This window comes from Brachypodium distachyon, chromosome 5, assembly GCF_000005505.3.
Source record: "Brachypodium distachyon strain Bd21 chromosome 5, Brachypodium_distachyon_v3.0, whole genome shotgun sequence".
Taxonomy (NCBI): Eukaryota; Viridiplantae; Streptophyta; class Magnoliopsida; order Poales; family Poaceae; genus Brachypodium; species Brachypodium distachyon.
In genome coordinates this window covers 20,717,025-20,734,970 of record NC_016135.3, presented here as the reverse complement: position 1 = coordinate 20,734,970, position 17,946 = coordinate 20,717,025, and the positions used below count along the sequence as shown (strand labels likewise).

The following is a 17,946-nucleotide window of genomic DNA, read 5'->3' as shown; positions in this document are numbered from 1 at the left end:
CGCAATATTTTGACGGATCATATTTGTTATGCTTTGTTTTCTTCGTGCTGATATGTTAAGCTGTTAACTAGGCACACTATTGTGCTCAGAGACTCAGAGGGCCAAAATGACAAAATTGGCCTTTTTAAAAAAAACTTGAGGCAAACAGTAAAAACGAAATATATAGATGCAGTGTCACTGATTGATACCATGCCCTAATTTAGGATGGTGCGAACTTATGAAAAGATGGTCCCCAGATCAGCAGATAAAGAAGACCCAGTTGCATGTCGACACGTCACCACGCCACTTCATCTGATGTGGCTAAGTGCATGCTCGTAGCCTATATTTAACTGATGGTCTCCTCACGGGGCTCATGTAGATTTGACCGGCCTCCATGCTCTCGCTCCTGCCAAACCACAGTTGTCAGCACAACTGCAGGAGAATCTTAGCTTTCGATAGATGACCATTTAGAAATAGCTAGTCACTGGATACTCACCTATGTGCATATATATGTGTAATGTGTGTGCCATGTGAGCCTTTTCCAGGATCAAGTCTTTTTCAGTTTGGTTGCACATTTCCTGACTCGATCGAGAGCAGGGGTTTTCAGCAAAGAATCTGTCACGAGAAGAGTATTTGCGTGGTGCATTCCAACCGTGCCAAGCATTATTTGCTTACGCCTTTTGAGGTGAACACATGGCTCACGCTCTCATGCCACCGTCCCCGGCGTCAGAGCAGGAAGCTAAACCTGCAGCAGCGAGCAGTCAGTCGTCTGCATGAAAAAGCAGCAAGAGACAAGGTTTTAACTGGAAGTCGCTACCTCCGTGCAAATGCAAGCTTCCCCCATGCTGACTGACGGCCGGACCGCCTGACACATTACCCGCCGTCGAAATAACTACTCCACTAATACTAAACACCAGCTGAATTCATGAATGAAATGCTGGAGCAGTGTATAAATATGTGCCCACCAAGCAGCTCTAAGCTTTGAGACAAATCGTCGGGGAAATTAAACCGATCGTGAGCAAAAAGGAGAAGACGGGCTGGAACCTGGAAACCTGGAGTGGCGCTGCCAATCAAAGGCTAACATAACACGCTGGCTAGACTACTGATGGCCCTGCGGGACGCGCTGCTGTCGGCGGCGCAGACGCCGCACCGGCTCCGTCGGCGGGCGCTGGTGACGCCGACGCCGGCGCAGGAGCTGAACGAGGTGCGCGACCGCTCCGGCCCGCGCATGGCGCGCCGGCTCGAGTGGTACGACCTCGTCGGGATCGGCGTCGGCGGGATGCTGGGCGCCGGCGTCTTCGTCACCACCGGCAGGGTCGCGCGCGACACCGCGGGGCCCGCCGTTTTCGCTTCCTACGCCGTCGCCGGCGTCTCCGCGCTGCTCTCCTCCTTCTGCTACGCCGAGTTCGCCGCCCGCGTCCCCGTCGCCGGCGGCGCCTTCAGCTACCTCAGAGTAACCTTCGGTACGTCACCGTACGTTCGAATTATATGTTACTCGTTCAAATGCAAACTGTGCATTAACTGTTGGGGTTTGAGGTTTTTATTGATTATTAGGTGAGTTCGTGGGGTTCTTCGGGGGAGCCAACATCCTGATGGAGTACGTGCTGTCGAACGCGGCGGTGGCCAGGAGCTTCACGGACTACCTGGCGTCGACGTGCGGCGTCACGGAGCCCAACGCGTGGAGGATCCAGGTGGCCGGCATCGCCGAGGGTTACAATGCGCTCGACTTCCCCGCCGTCGCGCTCATCCTCCTCCTCACCATTTGCCTCTGCTACAGGTATATACATACACAATGTTGTACTGTAGTACAGTACTACACATTGCACCGTAGAAGTACTGTACCGATGATGTGTGTGTGTGTGTGCAGCACCAAGGAGAGCTCGATGCTGAACATGGTGCTGACGGGGTTCCACCTGCTCTTCTTCGGCTTCATCGTCGTGGCCGGCTTCTGGAACGGCAAAGCGCGGAACCTCGTGAGGCCGCACGGGCTGGCGCCCTACGGCGTCGGGGGAGTGCTCGACGGCGCGGCCGTCGTCTACTTCAGCTACATCGGCTACGACTCGGCGTCCACCATGGCCGAGGAGATCCGGGACCCCGCGTGCGCGCTCCCCGTCGGCATCGCCGGCTCCGTGCTCCTCGTCTCCGCTCTCTACTGCCTCATGTCCCTCGCCCTCTGCACCATGCTTCCCTACACCGAGGTGTCGATCCGATCATAATTGGAGGCTGTTTCCTTTGATTAGCTCGCTCACCGATCGTGTTATATACTCCTCGGTGGGTCATTTTGCAGATAGCGGAGAGCGCGCCGTTCTCGTCGGCGTTCAGGGAGAAGGTGGGGTGGAAGTGGGCGAGCGGCGTGGTCGGGGCAGGGGCGAGCATCGGCATCGTGGCGTCGCTGCTGGTGGCGATGCTGGGGCAGGCGAGGTACCTGTGCGTCATCGCCAGGGCGCGGCTTGTGCCGGCGTGTCTGGCCAAGGTCCACCCTTCCACCGGCACTCCTATGAATGCCACCGTCTTTCTAGGTAACTTCTTGTCTGTAGTACGCCAAAAAATAATCTCCCTCGCGCGTTATGGGGGGCTAGAAATAATTAGCACCGATTAATCCAACCTCTGCGCGGCTCTGCTGTAAGAACAAAGGATAGTACAAGCTACTATGCGCACAGGTGCAGAAAAAACTTGCAGTAAAATGGACAGTTGCAACATTTCACTGTATCAAAAATCTTAAAATGTACTCTTTCCCTCAATTGGTAGTGACGGTCCATCACACCTTCGGACTACACCATTTATTGATTTGACACAAATTATTGAGATGAGAACAAGTACAAATTATATAATCTTAAGATAATACTCTGTAGATGATAGTTACAACATTCTCATTAAATTTATTCCACGGAAACGCACGGGGTCAGGGTATTGTGAGGTCAAATTTCCAATTTCTGTAAAATATTGGCAAGGATATACATACCGCTCGTAGATGTGAAGGAGACGAGACAATGCAGGTTACTACTCATTTATGCGCGTCAATCCTCTTGCAAACATATCTTGCATTCTTTTCTTACGGTCAAGCACTATCCATGCCCAGGATTCTGCACAGCGTCAATCGCACTTTTCACCGAGCTGCAGATAGTGTTTGAGATGATATCAATCGGAACCCTCCTGGCCTTCTACCTGGTGGCCAACGCACTCATCTATCACCGGTACGTGAAGCTCGGCACGAACCGGCCGCTCTATGTACTCATCTTCCTACTGCTCCTGACGCTGAGCTCACTCGGCTTCTCCCTCTCGAGGAGGATCGACGGGCGATGGCGATGGGGGATGGCATTGTTCGGCGCCATCTGTGTGGCAGTCACCGTGATCTTCCACTATACAACACAACAAGACGTGGCCGGGCCATCGTCGGAGTCGTGGACTGTCCCTTTGATGCCATGGCCGGCTGCCGCATCGGTTTTCCTGAATGTGTTCCTGATGACCACCCTCAAGTTGAGGTCCTTTCAGAGGTTTGGCATCTGGAGCCTTGTGATCACGATCTTCTACGTGTGCTACGGGGTGCACTCCACATACGCTGCAGAAGAAAATGAGATTGGTAATGCAATGATTCACCATGCTGATATGGACATATCTTAGCAACAGCGGCATAATAATAATTTGACATACGACTTACTTGAGAGCTTGCCAGCTCAGCAATTAGGCCGCCTTGGAAATGTTCTTTAACCTAAGGAGGATGTGGGCAAAAGAGAGTCTGCTTTTGCTTTAGGTTAATCCCTTCTTTTTCCTGCTTTTGTGCTTGCTCATTCACTAGGAAGAACATTTACTCCGCAATTTGGACAGAAATGGAGTTGTTAGGTTGGGATGCTGGGTAGAATCTGGCGATATTTTAGTAGGTAAACTAATGCCTCACATAGCGAGCGAATCGTCGTATATTGCAGAAGTTGGATTATTACGGGCTATATTTGGCCTTAGGTATCCACTTCAAAAGAAACTTCTCTCAAACTACCTATAGGTGGAAGAGGGCGCGTTATCGATGTGAAATGGATCCAGAGGATATTGGCTTGTAACTTGCTTTTCCTCTAGGTACATATGCAGGATGATGCGGTGCATGTGGCTGTTTGATCAAAGATCAGTACTTCCTCTATAATAAAATAACAATAACCAGTTCCGGATGGAGCTAATGAAAATATTAGCAGGAACGGGAAATGAGAATGCAAATAAAGCTAATGAAAAACTATATCCACACTCCAGTCAGTGTTAATGAAGACAACGAACAGCAAAGTCGTGATACTTGAAACTTCTAAGTTCCATGCGACTCGATGAAGGAACAAGCAAATGAAAATTGGAATGAATTTCCTATGTTCAGTGTGATTGCGCTTTACACTAATTAACCGGAAGGATAGCAACTTTAACATAACACATGAGTACAGAAGAAACAAGACGTAAGTTTCAGAATATTGGAAAAACAGAAACCAGTAAATAATGCAGATGGCAGCTGATACACTCGAATACTTCCAGTGTTTCATAATATTTGAAATAGAGAGCGAACCATGCGATCTTCAATCTTTAAGAAAACTGAGTTCTGAGTAATAGTGATGTGTCACATAACTACTACTCCCTCTGTTCCTAAATACTTGTCGCTGTTTTAGTACAAACTTGCACTAAAACAGCGACAAGTATTTAGAAACGGAGAGAGTATCAGATTACAGTCCAATGAACAAAGGGAAGTCAACTAATTGTACTAAAATCTAGAACCTATTCAACAGAAGGGTGACTGTCCATCGAAATAGATGTACAACAATCCCACCACTCAAGCTTAAGTCCTCGTAGCTTCAAGGGTACATATTCCTTCTATATTAATAAGAACAGTAGTTTCTTCTACAAGGTCCCTCAATTTTATGTTTCAAAACGTATCTACTAAATATTCAAAACTGAAAGGATCGTTCTATGCTTGATTGGTGCGATTATCTAATTTGCTACAATCCTCCATCCAAGCAATTCTCCTTCAGCAATTCGTACATCAAGTTTCCATGCTAAATAGCAAAAGGAGGCGGAGCAACGTGCCAACTCAATAGTACTTTTCCTAAGCATTCCACAACAATTTAATCCATGTATTAACAACGGATACAATTCACTGCCTGATGTTATACTCCAGTCCAAAAGCAATGTGATGCTTAAATCAAATGTTACCTTGCCAATGAAGCAAGATACTATATAAACATTTCATTTACCTGTTCAAGAAATGTGCCACCAGTTCAGACACTATTCCGGTATTCCCACAAACAAGCATGAGAGAAGTGTTCACTGCAAAGAATTAAATAGCTAATATTCACATTATAAGGAAAAGAGACATCCAAGTGACTTCAAAAGAATGGCTCAGCTTCCTCGAAAAATATGAGCATATTTGGGGAATATTCGACATAAAGCGGTTCTCGCAAGTTGCAAGATTCGAAAAATGGCTTTAAAAAGATATTTGGAAAATCTAAACAATGTTTATCATACACAATCTTATCAAGAATTCAAGGACCACACACTAAGGAATACTACATCGAGTCAATGTGCAAACCTCAATTTTCATTTCTTGCTACTCATCTCAGGTGGTAGCTCAGTTGTTGAACAAGCCAGGTAGGTGATAAAGGATGGATGGAAGCATGCTAAGGACCACTCACTTTAATGGTGGTCCTAAATCCTACTTAAATGGCACTTGCGTTCATCTCCTGCAAACTGATCGATGCCAAAATAAAGCATTAGAATGCACCGATTAAATCAATTGTTTAAAAGCATATAGCTCACGACCTAGCCATGTGGAGTTCTCACTGCTTATGAAGATTTTAAGCAGAAGATCATAAAATATCTAGACCATTTTCGGCCAAAGCAACTAAACTTTCAGCTCAGCTGAGAGAATCAAGCTGATAAATAATTCTACAAGTTAAATAATTAATTCAAACAAACCTATAAAACTTGTTAGACAGGTATTGTAATTTTTTACCAGCAAGACACCAAAGCAGATTTGTCGTTGCATTACTAATATCATGACTGGTATCTATTTATAAATACCTGTAACTGATCAAATTTGCTAACAGATTTAGCGTTGTGGCAAGTTCTCATGTCAAGAAAATGATGGTTATGGACAACATCTAATACTGAAACAGCATATATTTCCAATAAATATCTAAAGACGGATACAGACAACACTAGAAAATTAAAAAGGACAAATACTTGCAATCCATGCACGATATACTCATACACACCAGCACTAGCAATAATACTGGCCTGCTGAACCCATCACTTCCACTTAAATTGAGCTACCATGGTAAATTTACATGGATGAACTACCATTAGACAAACGACGCACATACCAAGTGATAGGAAAACAAATGAGAAATATCATATCAGCAATATACAGGGGAAATTGGAAGGGGAAAAAAAATCCAATGTTGATTAGTGTTGCACAAGTTCATGCATTCATGTAGAAAAACACAGAAACCACGCGGACAACAGATTTAAGAAGGAAAAGGAAGGAGCAGACATAACAACAAGAGGATGGTGTTCATACAAATGAATATCTGGTACCCTTGGCTACACATCATCCAAAGAATCTTCCTTTCGAAAAAGGTAGTCAACAGATGATGGTCTCAAGGTTGCAATAACAGCCTATGAGCACCATCGGGGATCTCAATGAAGCATCTGTGTGATCAAGTGTAAACAATTTCAAGGGGGGAAGAGAACATATTCTTTTTTATGCCATGCAATAATACAACCATCAAGTTCAGGGTCCTGTCCTAAAGATGAGCCCCACTTTACTGTAAGATAAAGGAGAGCCTGCTCAATCTATCAACTTAAACTGGCATAGTTTCACAAGGAGGGGAGAATTACAATTAATGCCTCTGGTCATTTCGAATGGAACCCTGTATGTTTTATGGGCGAATTCTTCTAAGAAATAAGAAAAGTAGGGCAATAGTTACCTCCTGACACTTACCCCATGTAAGCTTTCATCCTTTTCTCGAGCCATTTTTTCCTGCCATCATCTTCTTTAGCTGATTTGGCTGTTGTTCGAGAGGAAGAAATTTGTTTTTCAAATGTTCTTAGAAGTTCTAATATTGCATGATTGACTTTTATTATTAAATGAATGTGGACTTTATTTCCTTTTATAGGGTGAACACAACTAGAAAATGTGCTGCTTTCTGAATTTGATGCTAGGTAGTTTGACCGGATAGTACCCATTCTCTGTAAAGAACAATTGCTTTCAATTCAACTAAAACAAAAACAATTTCTTTCAAGCATATTAGCTTGAGCTGTAAAGAAAAGAGAAACACATTGGAGATTTCTGAACTTTTGATTTGGGTATTGTTTTATCACCGGAAGTGTAGATATGGGGTACCATCATGAAAAAAATTGTTTGGTCGCACACTACCACAAACCCAAGAAAAAATGATACTCCCTCCATCCAACAAAAGATGTCTCAAGTTTGTCAAAATTTGGATGTATCTAGACATGACTTAGTGTATAGATGCATTCAAATTTAGTCAAAGTTGAGACATCCTTTGTTGGACAGAGGAGTATGAATTTTGAACATCCCTATTGCCTTCTTATCCATATCTGCTCACGAGGCTGACCACATAGAGAATCAACAACCTTGGAAGATATATAGGGCATTCGTCATAGAAAAATAAAGCAGCAGGATACAAGTTTTTCCCGTGCCCATAGCCCAACTAACTATGCCGCACATTGAGATCCACACAGCCATAAAGTATGCATTACTAAGATGCTATTCAGCCTGGACTGACTAAAAAGGGGGCCATAAGATGAAGCACACATTGGCACAACAAAGTTTAGGTTAGCTCAACATGTGAGGCTGTGAAGTAAAACCCTAAGGTGGCAAACCAGGGGTTAAAAAAGACTGACCAAAACCCAAGTTAATTGAAAAAGTAGAGCATTTTGGCTATTCCAGTATATTCCAGCTTTAATTTCAGAAAGGTTGTGTGCCAAATAAGCTAGATTTAAACATAGAATGTACTTTTTGACCAAATTAAAAAAAAATTAGACATATCACGTGCATTCACAAATGCCAAAATCATTAATCAAGAGTAAATAATTCTACTATGATTTGTTTTAACTACTGAACTGTACTAAGAACAATTGAAGCATGAACTTTAAAGTTGCATAGGTATCATGAATTTTATTCAGTTATTAGTGTGTGGAGTAAATAGTTGAGCCAACTAACGGCTCAAATAAAACAAAATTAGCTAGGATAAATTGATTTTAGATATTGCATAACCAAAAAAATGCACTTCAGTTAAAGTTTATAGTAAACCAACCATATTAACTAGCAAAACACCTCTGACATACTCCTATTTATTTTGATAGGTTTCCAACTAACCTCAAAGCTCGACAATAGCAATATGTCCAGAGCAATTCTTTTTGTTGCATACCCATTTTTGCTGTTAGTGCTTTGTATATATTTGCAGCCAAAGGGGAAGGAACATATGGGTACTATACGTAGTCAGAAATTGTATCTGGAACAAACATAGTATCAACAATTCCATGTTGTACAGTTTATATCTTGTATAAGCATGTTACCTTCCTCATAATATAAATGCAAACAAATTGAACTTTGAGACATGCAAACGCAACATAACTAGTAGCTCTTTTCCATAGGAAGTGCTTCCCTCTTAGCGACCCAACTATACAAGACAGTAAAAGCTCACTAGGCGCCTACAACTGCATGATCAGACATCCATGATCCAATTACAGGTACATATGAACAGCTCTAACAAAGCAATAGATCTTGAAAGGGGGGGAACACCTTTGTGCCACCGTTTCATTCCAGCGCGTCGACGATGCGGCCAACAAGGCCGTCCACGAGCTGCCGCTGGGCGTCGAGGTGTCGCAGCGCCATCTCCATGCGCATCCGCTGCGTCTCTCTCGCCGCCTCCATCCTCCTCAGCTCCGCGCGCACGAACCCCTCTCCGATCGCCTTCAGCGCCTTGACCACGTCGCTCTCCGCGGCATCGGGCCGTTTCCTCTTCTTAGGCGGGGAGGCGGAGGGAGGAGGCGGGGAAGCCGGTGGCGGCGGGGACGGGGATTGGGAGCGGGAGTGGGAGGGCGACGGGGAAGGGTCGTCGAGCAGATCTATGCCGTCGAGGAGCGGGAAGGGGCGGCGGCGCTTGGAGCGGAGGCGGCGGCGGAGCTTCTCGATCTTGTGGCGGCACTGCCTGGCGGTCTTGGAGGGGGTGGCCTCGGCGGCGACGGCGGCCCAGTCGGCGGAGGCGAGGTGGGCGCGGCCGACGGCGAGGCGGCGCGCGGTGTAGGCGCGGGCGAGCGCGAGGGTCTCGTCGGGGGTCCAGCACGGGGGCGGCACGCGGCGGGCGGAGGGCATCATCGCGTTGGTTGTGGGAGAAGGAGGGGAAGTCGTCATGGCGAGGTGGTGGCGGAGGGCCCGGTGCGGGGGGTTATAATGGAGGAGGAGAGAGTCCTTTAGGCGGTGGGCGCACGCGGGCGGCGGTGGGCGGCAGGCGGCGGCGGCGCCCACCTTGACCCCGCGGCCGTAGCGTAGCAGCAGCCGGGCAGGGCGTAAAAAATTTCGCGTTTGCCCTTTTCCGTGGGCCGTCGGATGTCGACCATCAAGCGCCCCCCGTCGCAGGGAAGAAAAATTCGTCGTGAAGATTAATGATTTTAATAAGATGAATAAACAATTGGGTTTGTTTGGCAAGAGGGGGAAGGGGTGCGGCGGCCGTGAAGGCGTGCAGTTTGCCGCGCGCGGCGGCACACGGAAGATGCTAGATAGGGGCCGCCGACGCGCCGTGTTGAGGGACTCGAACCCACCGCCTACGGAAACACATGCGACGAGCAGGGGCGGCGCGTCAACTTTGTGACGGCAACGGGGCACGGTCCGGTGATGTAATACGACGGGGCGGGGAGAGATAGAGACGTTGTGGCCTGTGTGTTCACGCCTGAGGCCGGTCGGCATGGGCTCGGCTCGGGTGGCGTGCGAGTTTGGTTGGCGGGGTCGCACGTCAATTGTTGCGCCGTGAATCCGTGATGGCAGACGGCAGGGTGGACGTTGCAAGTCTGGAACCCGCCTGCCCGAGTGTTTCCGGGACTCTGATGGTTTACGCGCTGCAATTCCGGCCGCATCGGCACCATCGTTCCGCCGCCATGCCTGGCTGCGTGTGGAAGATCCAGGCTCCAGCGGTCCCAGACAGTATGATTTTGGTAAAAACAAAGGTAACGGAGAACTCGGTAAGGCGTGCACTATGCGCACAAATTTACCAGTGCTTCTCATGTGCCTGAAGCATACCAGACAAGAGAGCAATCGACCAAAACAGCAGATTCAAAACAAAGACCAACCTAACCCGCAGCATGATCAATGCCATGACAAACGCCACAGGATAATAACGGAAAACAGGATACGAAAATAAACAAGTTCACAGCAAGCAACATTAGGATCACAGATCATGCATCATCACAACAACCGCACAGCTTATGAATTCTCAACAGCTCTGTACATAGGTGTTTCCGTTCTTTTACAAGCGATCCAAAAAGAACAAAAGATCAGGCAGACAGTCAGTAGCAGAATTACCACACAAAGCAGTTCACCAAACTGCGGTACACAGTGGCTACAGCAAGCCCCGTGTAGCTACACAGCTCTTGCACAATTGCATCTCACCTATTCTACGCTCAAGCTCTTCTGGGAAGCACAGCCAATAGAAGCAGCAATGCTTCCAACAATTTTTGGATCGTGCTCGGGCAGCGTGAAAAGAAGAGAACAATATTTGAGATATATTAGTACAACGTTCGACTCAGAATAAACGTTATGCTGCACTCGGCTAAAAAGTTATTAGAATAGAATTAAAAGGAATGCAAGATAGATAGTTAAGCAACAAGACAAGGAAATGCAGTATCATCACAAAAAACTTTTTGAGACAACTAGACGATAGCAAAGGAGATTGTGCTAACTACTAAGATAAATCAAATGGTCAAAATTGCAGGTTTGGGCTTACATTCCAAAGATAGATAGTGCACTAATGTTAATTAATTTTAATCACTAACAGATGGACCCACAAACATGGGCAAACAACTAGAAATTGTAATTGATACTGTACTAAGATAACTCAAGTACTCAGAACTACAAGAGTAGGCATGGGATTTCAATGATAGATGTATTAAACATTTGTCATTAACTGATAAGTTATTAACATCCAGAAAATACATTTTGACTGCTCATGGTCATGGTCCTCAAGTATAATATTTTTGTACAAAAAAACAGATGGACCTAACTGTATGGTTCATTTTACTGTTTGCTCCAGCAGTAGAGAAGAAAGATCTTCAATTCCAGAATCCCTAATTTAAAACTTAGAAAAAGCTTTTGATGCTTGCTGTTAGAAGACAAATGCTTCAAAACTTAGACCAAGCTTTCGTGCTTGCTGTTAAAAGAAAATTGTTTCAAAACTCAGACCAAGCTTTTACGCTTGCTGTTAGAGGAAAAATGGGCACATGAAAACTGATAGCCAAGCTTTTCCATGTTCTATCTTTGTCCTAAAAATTAACCGCCCTTCCCTTCATTCCCCTTCTTTTTCACCATAAGCACCAAACCAACCAACTGGTGCTGATTCCCTCCCACTTACAATCCCTGTCCCAGAATTCACTGTCACCCTCCCATTTTGCTCAATAGTGTAAACCTTTTTATGCACTATTGGTGATCAAATGCTGTTTACTAATATCTGATAACATAATGTCGATTTCACTCAAGGAACCCTACTCCAACAAATATTAAACACTAGATGATAGCTGACAAAGAGCTCAGTAAGAAACAATGCTTTGTTTCTGAAGACTGCCAAAGCCTGCCTCAGAAAAGAGACTGCACACCAAAGCACCCTCTCCAACAGCATCCAAACCAACAATCCATCACTTGACCTCCAGATCCAATAGTGGTTAATTTCACTTGTTCAATCAACCAACTAATTCCCAGTTAATGCAGGTGACTTACAACATCCCGTTGTAACAGCACAGAAAGGATTGCAATAATAATAAGTTTGATTAGGCTCATTTGCAGCTCACTGTAACCTGTATACTTGTATTCTTAACCCATCTCTTTGACCTACTTCTTTGTAGAGTTACCACATGACAGCAGCTATTCCCAAAAGATAATATGTCAGCAGTGTATGTTGTTTCTAAACTTGATGATGTAGAACCTCTTACTGGTCTACAATATCATTTGCTTATAAATAGTCGTTGCAAAGAAGGAACTTCAATATCAGAAATTCTGTTCTTTTACCCCCCCCCCCCACGCCCCCACCCCCACCCCCTCCCACCCAACAAATCTAATGCACGGTAGGCTAATCCTACCATACATAACCTAGATTATGTCATAGAGAATTAAAAGAACTCGGACAGACCACTGCAGCTTAGTTAGTTAGTGAACAATGCTTCCAGCAAAAGTTCTTCAAAACTTCCAACCATCGAACAGACATTTGACTCAAAGATGTATATTGATCCATGCTCCATGCAGTATTCTGAGATACTTCATTAACGGTGAGTACACCATGGCGCTCAATGTTGAACAGTGCTTGTTAGGTTTACCTGGTGCCATTTACTCTATGAAGAGTCCTGTAGCTGTGAGTTGTGTTATCTTGAGAAAGAACTACTTGGGCCATTTAAATGGTTTCTCCCCAAATTTGGCTACCAAATCCAATTTAATCCGTACTGCAGTTTAATAAATAACGAATCCAAAATTTCATTCTGACCAATCAGCTTTCATTCAGGCAGCAAATTATGATCCAATAAAGAACGGGCGCATCATGCTGTGAACCAACGGTTTCAGAAGTAACAGCCTTACACGAAGCGCCCACTTCTAAGGCTTCATTTGTAAGTCTGATCTTCCGCCGACAACCAGCACATCACAAGATGGAATCTCCAAGACACCTTGCATTGCAGGAATGACCTCAAAGAATACTTATTGAAACACTCCATACCTCTCAACAATGTTATAGAAACACTGGAAGTAAACATGTCAACACACCATAGCTGGCTATTGTTCATAACTCTTGACCAACTAAAGCAAAGCCTTACATAAATAAACATGCCAGAACATCCACAAGACTACTGCTTCAACCAACTTGATGTTTCTGGCTCCTTCGAAAATGTGTTATTTGATTGCTAACACTTGCCACCTGTCCAGATCTCTAGGCACCTGCTACTTGTCCACATCTGTAGGCCTTATAATAAGGAGCTCCATACAATCCACAGCCTACACCAACCTCCTGTGGTGCCAAATCTGCTCCACAAAGACGATAGGATGCCAAAACTGTATCATTAAACAATTTGTGGTTGATCACGGAGGGTATCCCATGTTTGACAAGGGAAAACATTTGCCATCTTCGATGTGAGCAATTAGCGATGATGGTGATGATTAGGATGACAAAAATGGTGAACAAAATTTATGTGCAATGCAATTAAACTAAAGGAAAATTGGAACTGATTGAGTTTGCACCTTAGTAATACGAACTAGAACCGCTGCCCCCAAAATAACCACCGCTGCTGCCCGTACTACGGCCTGAGTAAAGCGATGAGTATGAATTTCCACCAACCTGCCCAAACAGAAACTTGAATACATTAGCAGAAATCACATGATAAACGGCTTGGTAATTTTAAATAAATTGTACTGCCAAGATGCAAACTGTTTTCTTCTGTCTACAAGGTGACATTTTGACCATCAAATTCTATCAAGACTTGAGGACTTACATCAGATCCACGAGGCATGTAGTCAGCACTGAAATTTGAAGAATACATTCCACCAGGATCCCCACTGCTCGCAGAACCTGGAAAGATGAAATGCAAGACGACATCAGAGTTAAAATTATAAGTGACGATCAAAGGTACCATGACAAATAGCAGAGCCTTAAAAAGTATACCTCCATAACTCATACCATGGCGGCTACTGCTATACACAGAATCATGACCAGAGACAGATCGGCTGGTACTGTATCCCGCATGGGATCGTCCAAGCCTTCAAGGATGAGCATGTGTAAGAACATGAACTTAAAAATCAAACATAAAATAGACTTAGTGCGATCAAATGTGCACCAACCTCTCAGTATATGCATCAGCATACCGAGCATTGCTGCCACCAACATCATAGTCTAAGCGTGCCTTGGACTGACGGACACTAACATCGTGATATCGAGGAGGCACATCATCCTTGCATAACATTATTAACAATAATTAGATCAATTGAGGAATAAACTGGAAGTGCATTTTGCAAACAATGAAAAATCAAATAAGTAAACTACCCTCACCATCTCAGCATAGGAGCGTTTTGAACCAGCCATTGTATCATAATCACGGCCACGGCCCTCCCTATAGGTTGGTAAAGGTCGGTCGATCTTCCCTCCATAACCGTCATCAGCATATGCTCTCCTGTCAGAAATACGGGGAGCGCTACGTGGACCTAAATCTGAGTAAGCTGATCCACGGGGTGAATAGTCATCCCTATAAGAGTGGCGCCTATCCACTGGAACTCTTGGACTGTAGTCAGCAAAGGTAGCCCTGCTCCTTGGCGGAGGAAGGTCATCACGCCTTCCATATTCTCTCCTTGGACTTCTCTTTGGGTAAACAGGAGCTGTGCACAGATGAAGTATGAGAAAAATTGAGACAGCATAGTGGTTTACCATAAAAGCAAAAATGGATAACCAGCCATCTGTGCACCTGGGGGTCTTCTATCATAGGATCTCTCTGGAGGAGGCAAACGCCTAACTCTGTCCGGTACTGACATAACAGGGCGTCTATCTCTAATATCTATTGGCCTCTTCAGTGGGCGGCCCCTGATGGGTGATAACCGACTAACATCAGGTCGTACAAAACGTGGTAAAGGACGGCGTGGCGGAAGAGGTCGAGCGTATGAAAAGCGACCACCTCGAGGAGCACCTTGCCCAATCCTAAAATTTCCTCTTAATCCATGCTTCATTCTAGGAGGTCTCTGCAGTGGTCTTGACAGTCTGGCTCTCACTTTTGCCTGAACCACAAAATAATAGTCATTGCAAGGAATTACATGGCAAATTGATGTGTTGTCCAACAGAGGAATATATGATATAAATCAGTTAGGATGGTGAAGTAAACTCAAGTTGGGAAACAGACCTTGCTATCACCTTCACCAATCTCGGAACTAGTTATCCCATCAACGCATGCAACAGCATTATCATGTGTATCAAAAGTAACAAACCCAAAATCTTTTCTCTTCGCTGCAGGCATGTTTCGAGCAAGTTCAACTTTCTCAATAGCTCCATACTTTTTAAGGTACTTCTTTACACGATCTTCATCCCATGAGGGAGGGAGGCCATCAAGAAATATAGTTCTCACCTGAACCATAAAACCAAAATGAGGATTCAACAGTTTTTTTTGCATATTTGGACCATACACAGGAAACAACACCAGAAACATAGAAATTAATAACAGCTGCTGAAGTGAATTGACTGAATGGCAAGCAATATTAAATATTTTACCTCGACAAAGTCACTTAAATTTACTGTACAAAACAAGCGCTTACCTGTGCCATCATTTCATCATCAACTTCAGGGTAGGAATCGGCAAAAGAAACCTTTGCACTGCGATCAACTCCAAAGACTGCATCCCTCTTCTGCAATCGCCTGAAAGCATCCATAGCTTCAGGACGCGTAGAGAACTCTAGCAAAGCATACCCACGATTCATCCCTGGATTATTGCTATCCTCAACCAATATTAAATCATCAAAATTCTCAACCTCATAGCTCTTCAATTTATCCTTCAGCTGTAAATTCAAAAACATGTTATGCCTTCCACCAGAAAGAAGACAAAATAACATCAAGAAAAAGAGTTTATGGATCATACATGCTCTTTTGTCCATGTCTTGCAGATATTGCCAACGAAAAGTGTATCGTTATCATGACTAGGAGCAACCCCACATTGTTTCCCTCGCACCTACAACATAAAAATAATGATTATGTTACTTGTAATAAAAAATATACTATAAACAAAAATATTCAGGTATTATTAACACCAACCAGTGGATTCTTTAAATCTGAGACAGCACGCCTTGCTTGCTCCACTGTCGCATATCGTAGGAAAGCAAAGCCTTTGTTCTTCTTTGTAACAGGGTTCATCATCAGACGAACTTCAGAGATCTCACCAACTTCACTAAAAACTTTCCGAAGGTCACTTTCTGTTGCATCTTTATCTAGCCCGCCAACAAAAACTTCAAACTCCTTCCGCTTTCGATTTGCTTTAACCATTTCACGATGGTCATCATCATCCACATCCACGTTATGATCTTCATCAGCATTTTCATATTCCTCACCCTCCCCGTCATCCCCACCTTCATCCAGTTCCTCATCGACCATATCAGTCTCCTCTTCAACCACATCTTCCGTATACTCAAACACTTCATCACCTTCTTCATATTGCTCCTCATACTGCTCCTCCTTTTCATCATAGTCCACAGCAGCCTCCTCTTCATACTCTGGCTCATCCTCGAACTCCAGTCGTTCACCTTTGTCATCCTCTTCATCTGTTTCTTTCACAACAGTTCCGTCATCTAAAAAAGAAGGAAACATAAGATACATAGACCTCAAACTCCATCTATATAAGCTAATGAAGTGGCCACACATTGTTGTAAAAATACAGTAAGTTGCAACAAACCATGTTTTCTTCTATGCTTTGCTAAGGGAGTAATTCACGGTAAATAAGCAAAATCCAGGGTGGCTGTTGTAAAACAAAATGCCATGAAAGCTCAGCCAACAAATAAAACGAAACTAATAAAAAAACACTACTTGGTGAAAGTATTAACGGATCCAGTAAATCCAATATGCGCAATACCAATCAACCCATGCTTAGTTGCTTATCATCGGTAGTGATGAAAAAACTGCGTCGCATATATTTACACAAAACAAATGGGAGATTGTTGCACCGACAAACAGATGCACCAAATCAGGGCTTCCTCCAGCCATATAACAGATCGCAGAAAATAAGTGTATAAACAGAGGCACAGCGCAATACCTTCAGCACGGCTTGCCCCGTTCTCTGTGGCATTCGGCGGAGGCTTCTCCTCAGCAGTGGGCTGTTGCTGTGGCGGCGAAGGCTGCTGCTTTTGCTCCTCCACCTTGGGAGCCTCCTCCGCGGCCTTCACCTCCTCTACGGTCGCCTCCTCGACGGGCACCGCCTCCTCCACGGCAAGCTGGGCCTTCGCCGCCCTGGTCCTTGTTCCGGGACCTTTCCTCGCGGCCGCGGCGCCACCCCTCCTAGCCGACTTCGGCGGCATCTCCCAGGTCAGAACAAAACCAGAAAACACCGGCTAGAAATCAACACAAGAAAACACAGATTAGACAGAAACAGGCGGCAAGTCGGATGGGGGCAGAAAGGTCGAAATCCGTGGGCGTGCGTACCTCGTGCCCTGGCGGAAGATCGAATTCGGGAACCGAAACCCTAGCGAGAGCTGGAGACGAAAAGCTGCGGCCTTTAGGTCGCGGAGAAGAGCCAGCACGGTCACGGAGACCCGGGCGGCCTAGGTATCGTTGGTTCGGCCTTCACCCTGGTGGGTCGAATCGTATTCTGCAATCTGGACGATGGGACTGGATGTAATTACGGGTTAACCATCCGGCAGAGGCCGCTGACCGCGTCCTGCGCAGTAGAGGGCGCTTGGTCTTTTCGGGTGGAATTCGTTTTCTTGGCGACGTATAATTAGGTCGGTGCACACAGATTTTCCTGCTGCGCCAGCTTTCCAGACATTTGCCGAAATTTGATCACATCTCACTGATTCTTGCGTCTCAGCTTAACCAGGAATCCTTACTTTTGGAAGGTTAGACTTGTTCGGTAACAGTCTGGCTTTTCGAAACTCCGTCGATCCAGCTTCCCACACGACTCTAACGTCCCGATCGCGGAACACAGAACGGTCGGCGCTGCTATGAGTTCTGCTGGGCCGAATTCTCACTAGGCTAGCTAGCTTGCCCATCG

The 17,946-nt window shown here is 45.1% G+C and overlaps 3 protein-coding genes across 11 annotated transcripts; 1 reads left to right on the top strand and 2 right to left on the bottom strand.

The window, feature by feature from the left end:
- The first annotated feature begins 1,084 nt into the window (after nt 1-1,084).
- Nucleotides 1,085-3,796, top strand: LOC100840796 (cationic amino acid transporter 6, chloroplastic). Its single transcript, XM_003581429.4, has 5 exons — nt 1,085-1,442; nt 1,534-1,756; nt 1,847-2,177; nt 2,267-2,498; nt 3,059-3,796. The coding sequence occupies exons 1-5, from the start codon at nt 1,085-1,087 to the stop codon at nt 3,598-3,600; spliced, it is 1,686 nt and encodes a 561-aa protein (XP_003581477.1). The 3' UTR covers nt 3,601-3,796.
- Nucleotides 3,797-4,503: 707 nt separating this feature from the next.
- On the bottom strand, nt 4,504-9,730 carry LOC100840495. 8 transcript variants are annotated; one of them, XR_002960819.1, is made up of 5 exons: nt 8,771-9,729; nt 6,930-7,010; nt 6,521-6,651; nt 5,531-5,688; nt 4,504-5,268 (listed from the first exon to the last, which is right to left on the bottom strand). XR_002960819.1 is itself a non-coding variant. In XM_014895484.2 (2 exons), exon 1 carries the CDS (start codon nt 9,380-9,382, stop codon nt 8,786-8,788), a length of 597 nt encoding a protein of 198 aa, XP_014750970.1. In that variant the 5' UTR covers nt 9,383-9,728; the 3' UTR covers nt 5,327-5,688; nt 8,771-8,785. The 8 variants fall into 8 exon arrangements, 1 of the variants encoding a protein (XP_014750970.1); XR_002960818.1 differs by having other exon boundaries at nt 6,944-7,010; XR_002960821.1 differs by lacking the exon at nt 6,930-7,010 and having other exon boundaries at nt 8,771-9,730.
- A 3,143-nt stretch (nt 9,731-12,873) lies between these two features.
- Nucleotides 12,874-17,589, bottom strand: LOC100827844. Of its 2 annotated transcripts, none has more exons than XM_014895949.2 (13): nt 17,379-17,589; nt 16,993-17,287; nt 16,002-16,531; nt 15,829-15,918; nt 15,509-15,748; nt 15,100-15,321; nt 14,671-14,977; nt 14,262-14,584; nt 14,054-14,163; nt 13,878-13,972; nt 13,708-13,784; nt 13,457-13,553; nt 12,874-13,270 (listed from the first exon to the last, which is right to left on the bottom strand). In XM_014895949.2, the coding sequence occupies exons 2-12, from the start codon at nt 17,252-17,254 to the stop codon at nt 13,458-13,460; spliced, it is 2,352 nt and encodes a 783-aa protein (XP_014751435.1). In that variant the 5' UTR covers nt 17,255-17,287; nt 17,379-17,589; the 3' UTR covers nt 12,874-13,270; nt 13,457. The 2 variants fall into 2 exon arrangements, with proteins under 2 accessions (XP_014751435.1, XP_003580257.1); XM_003580209.4 differs by having other exon boundaries at nt 12,874-13,240.
- Between the last annotated feature and the right edge of the window lie 357 nt (nt 17,590-17,946).

Bases quoted from the DNA above. Each gene is read 5' to 3' on its own strand.
- LOC100840796 (XM_003581429.4), top strand. From the start codon at position 1,085: ATGGCCCTGCGGGACGCGCTGCTGTCGGCGGCGCAGACGCCGCACCGG. The intron at 1,443-1,533 runs GTACGTCACCGT...ATTGATTATTAG, and splicing joins CTACCTCAGAGTAACCTTCG to GTGAGTTCGTGGGGTTCTTC. The intron at 1,757-1,846 runs GTATATACATAC...GTGTGTGTGCAG, and splicing joins ACCATTTGCCTCTGCTACAG to CACCAAGGAGAGCTCGATGC.
- LOC100840495 (XM_014895484.2), bottom strand. From the start codon at position 9,382: ATGACGACTTCCCCTCCTTCTCCCACAACCAACGCGATGATGCCCTCC.
- LOC100827844 (XM_014895949.2), bottom strand. From the start codon at position 17,254: ATGCCGCCGAAGTCGGCTAGGAGGGGTGGCGCCGCGGCCGCGAGGAAA. The intron at 15,322-15,508 runs GTAAGCGCTTGT...TTTATGGTTCAG, and splicing joins ATGATGAAATGATGGCACAG to GTGAGAACTATATTTCTTGA. The intron at 14,978-15,099 runs GTCTGTTTCCCA...TTTGTGGTTCAG, and splicing joins TTGGTGAAGGTGATAGCAAG to GCAAAAGTGAGAGCCAGACT.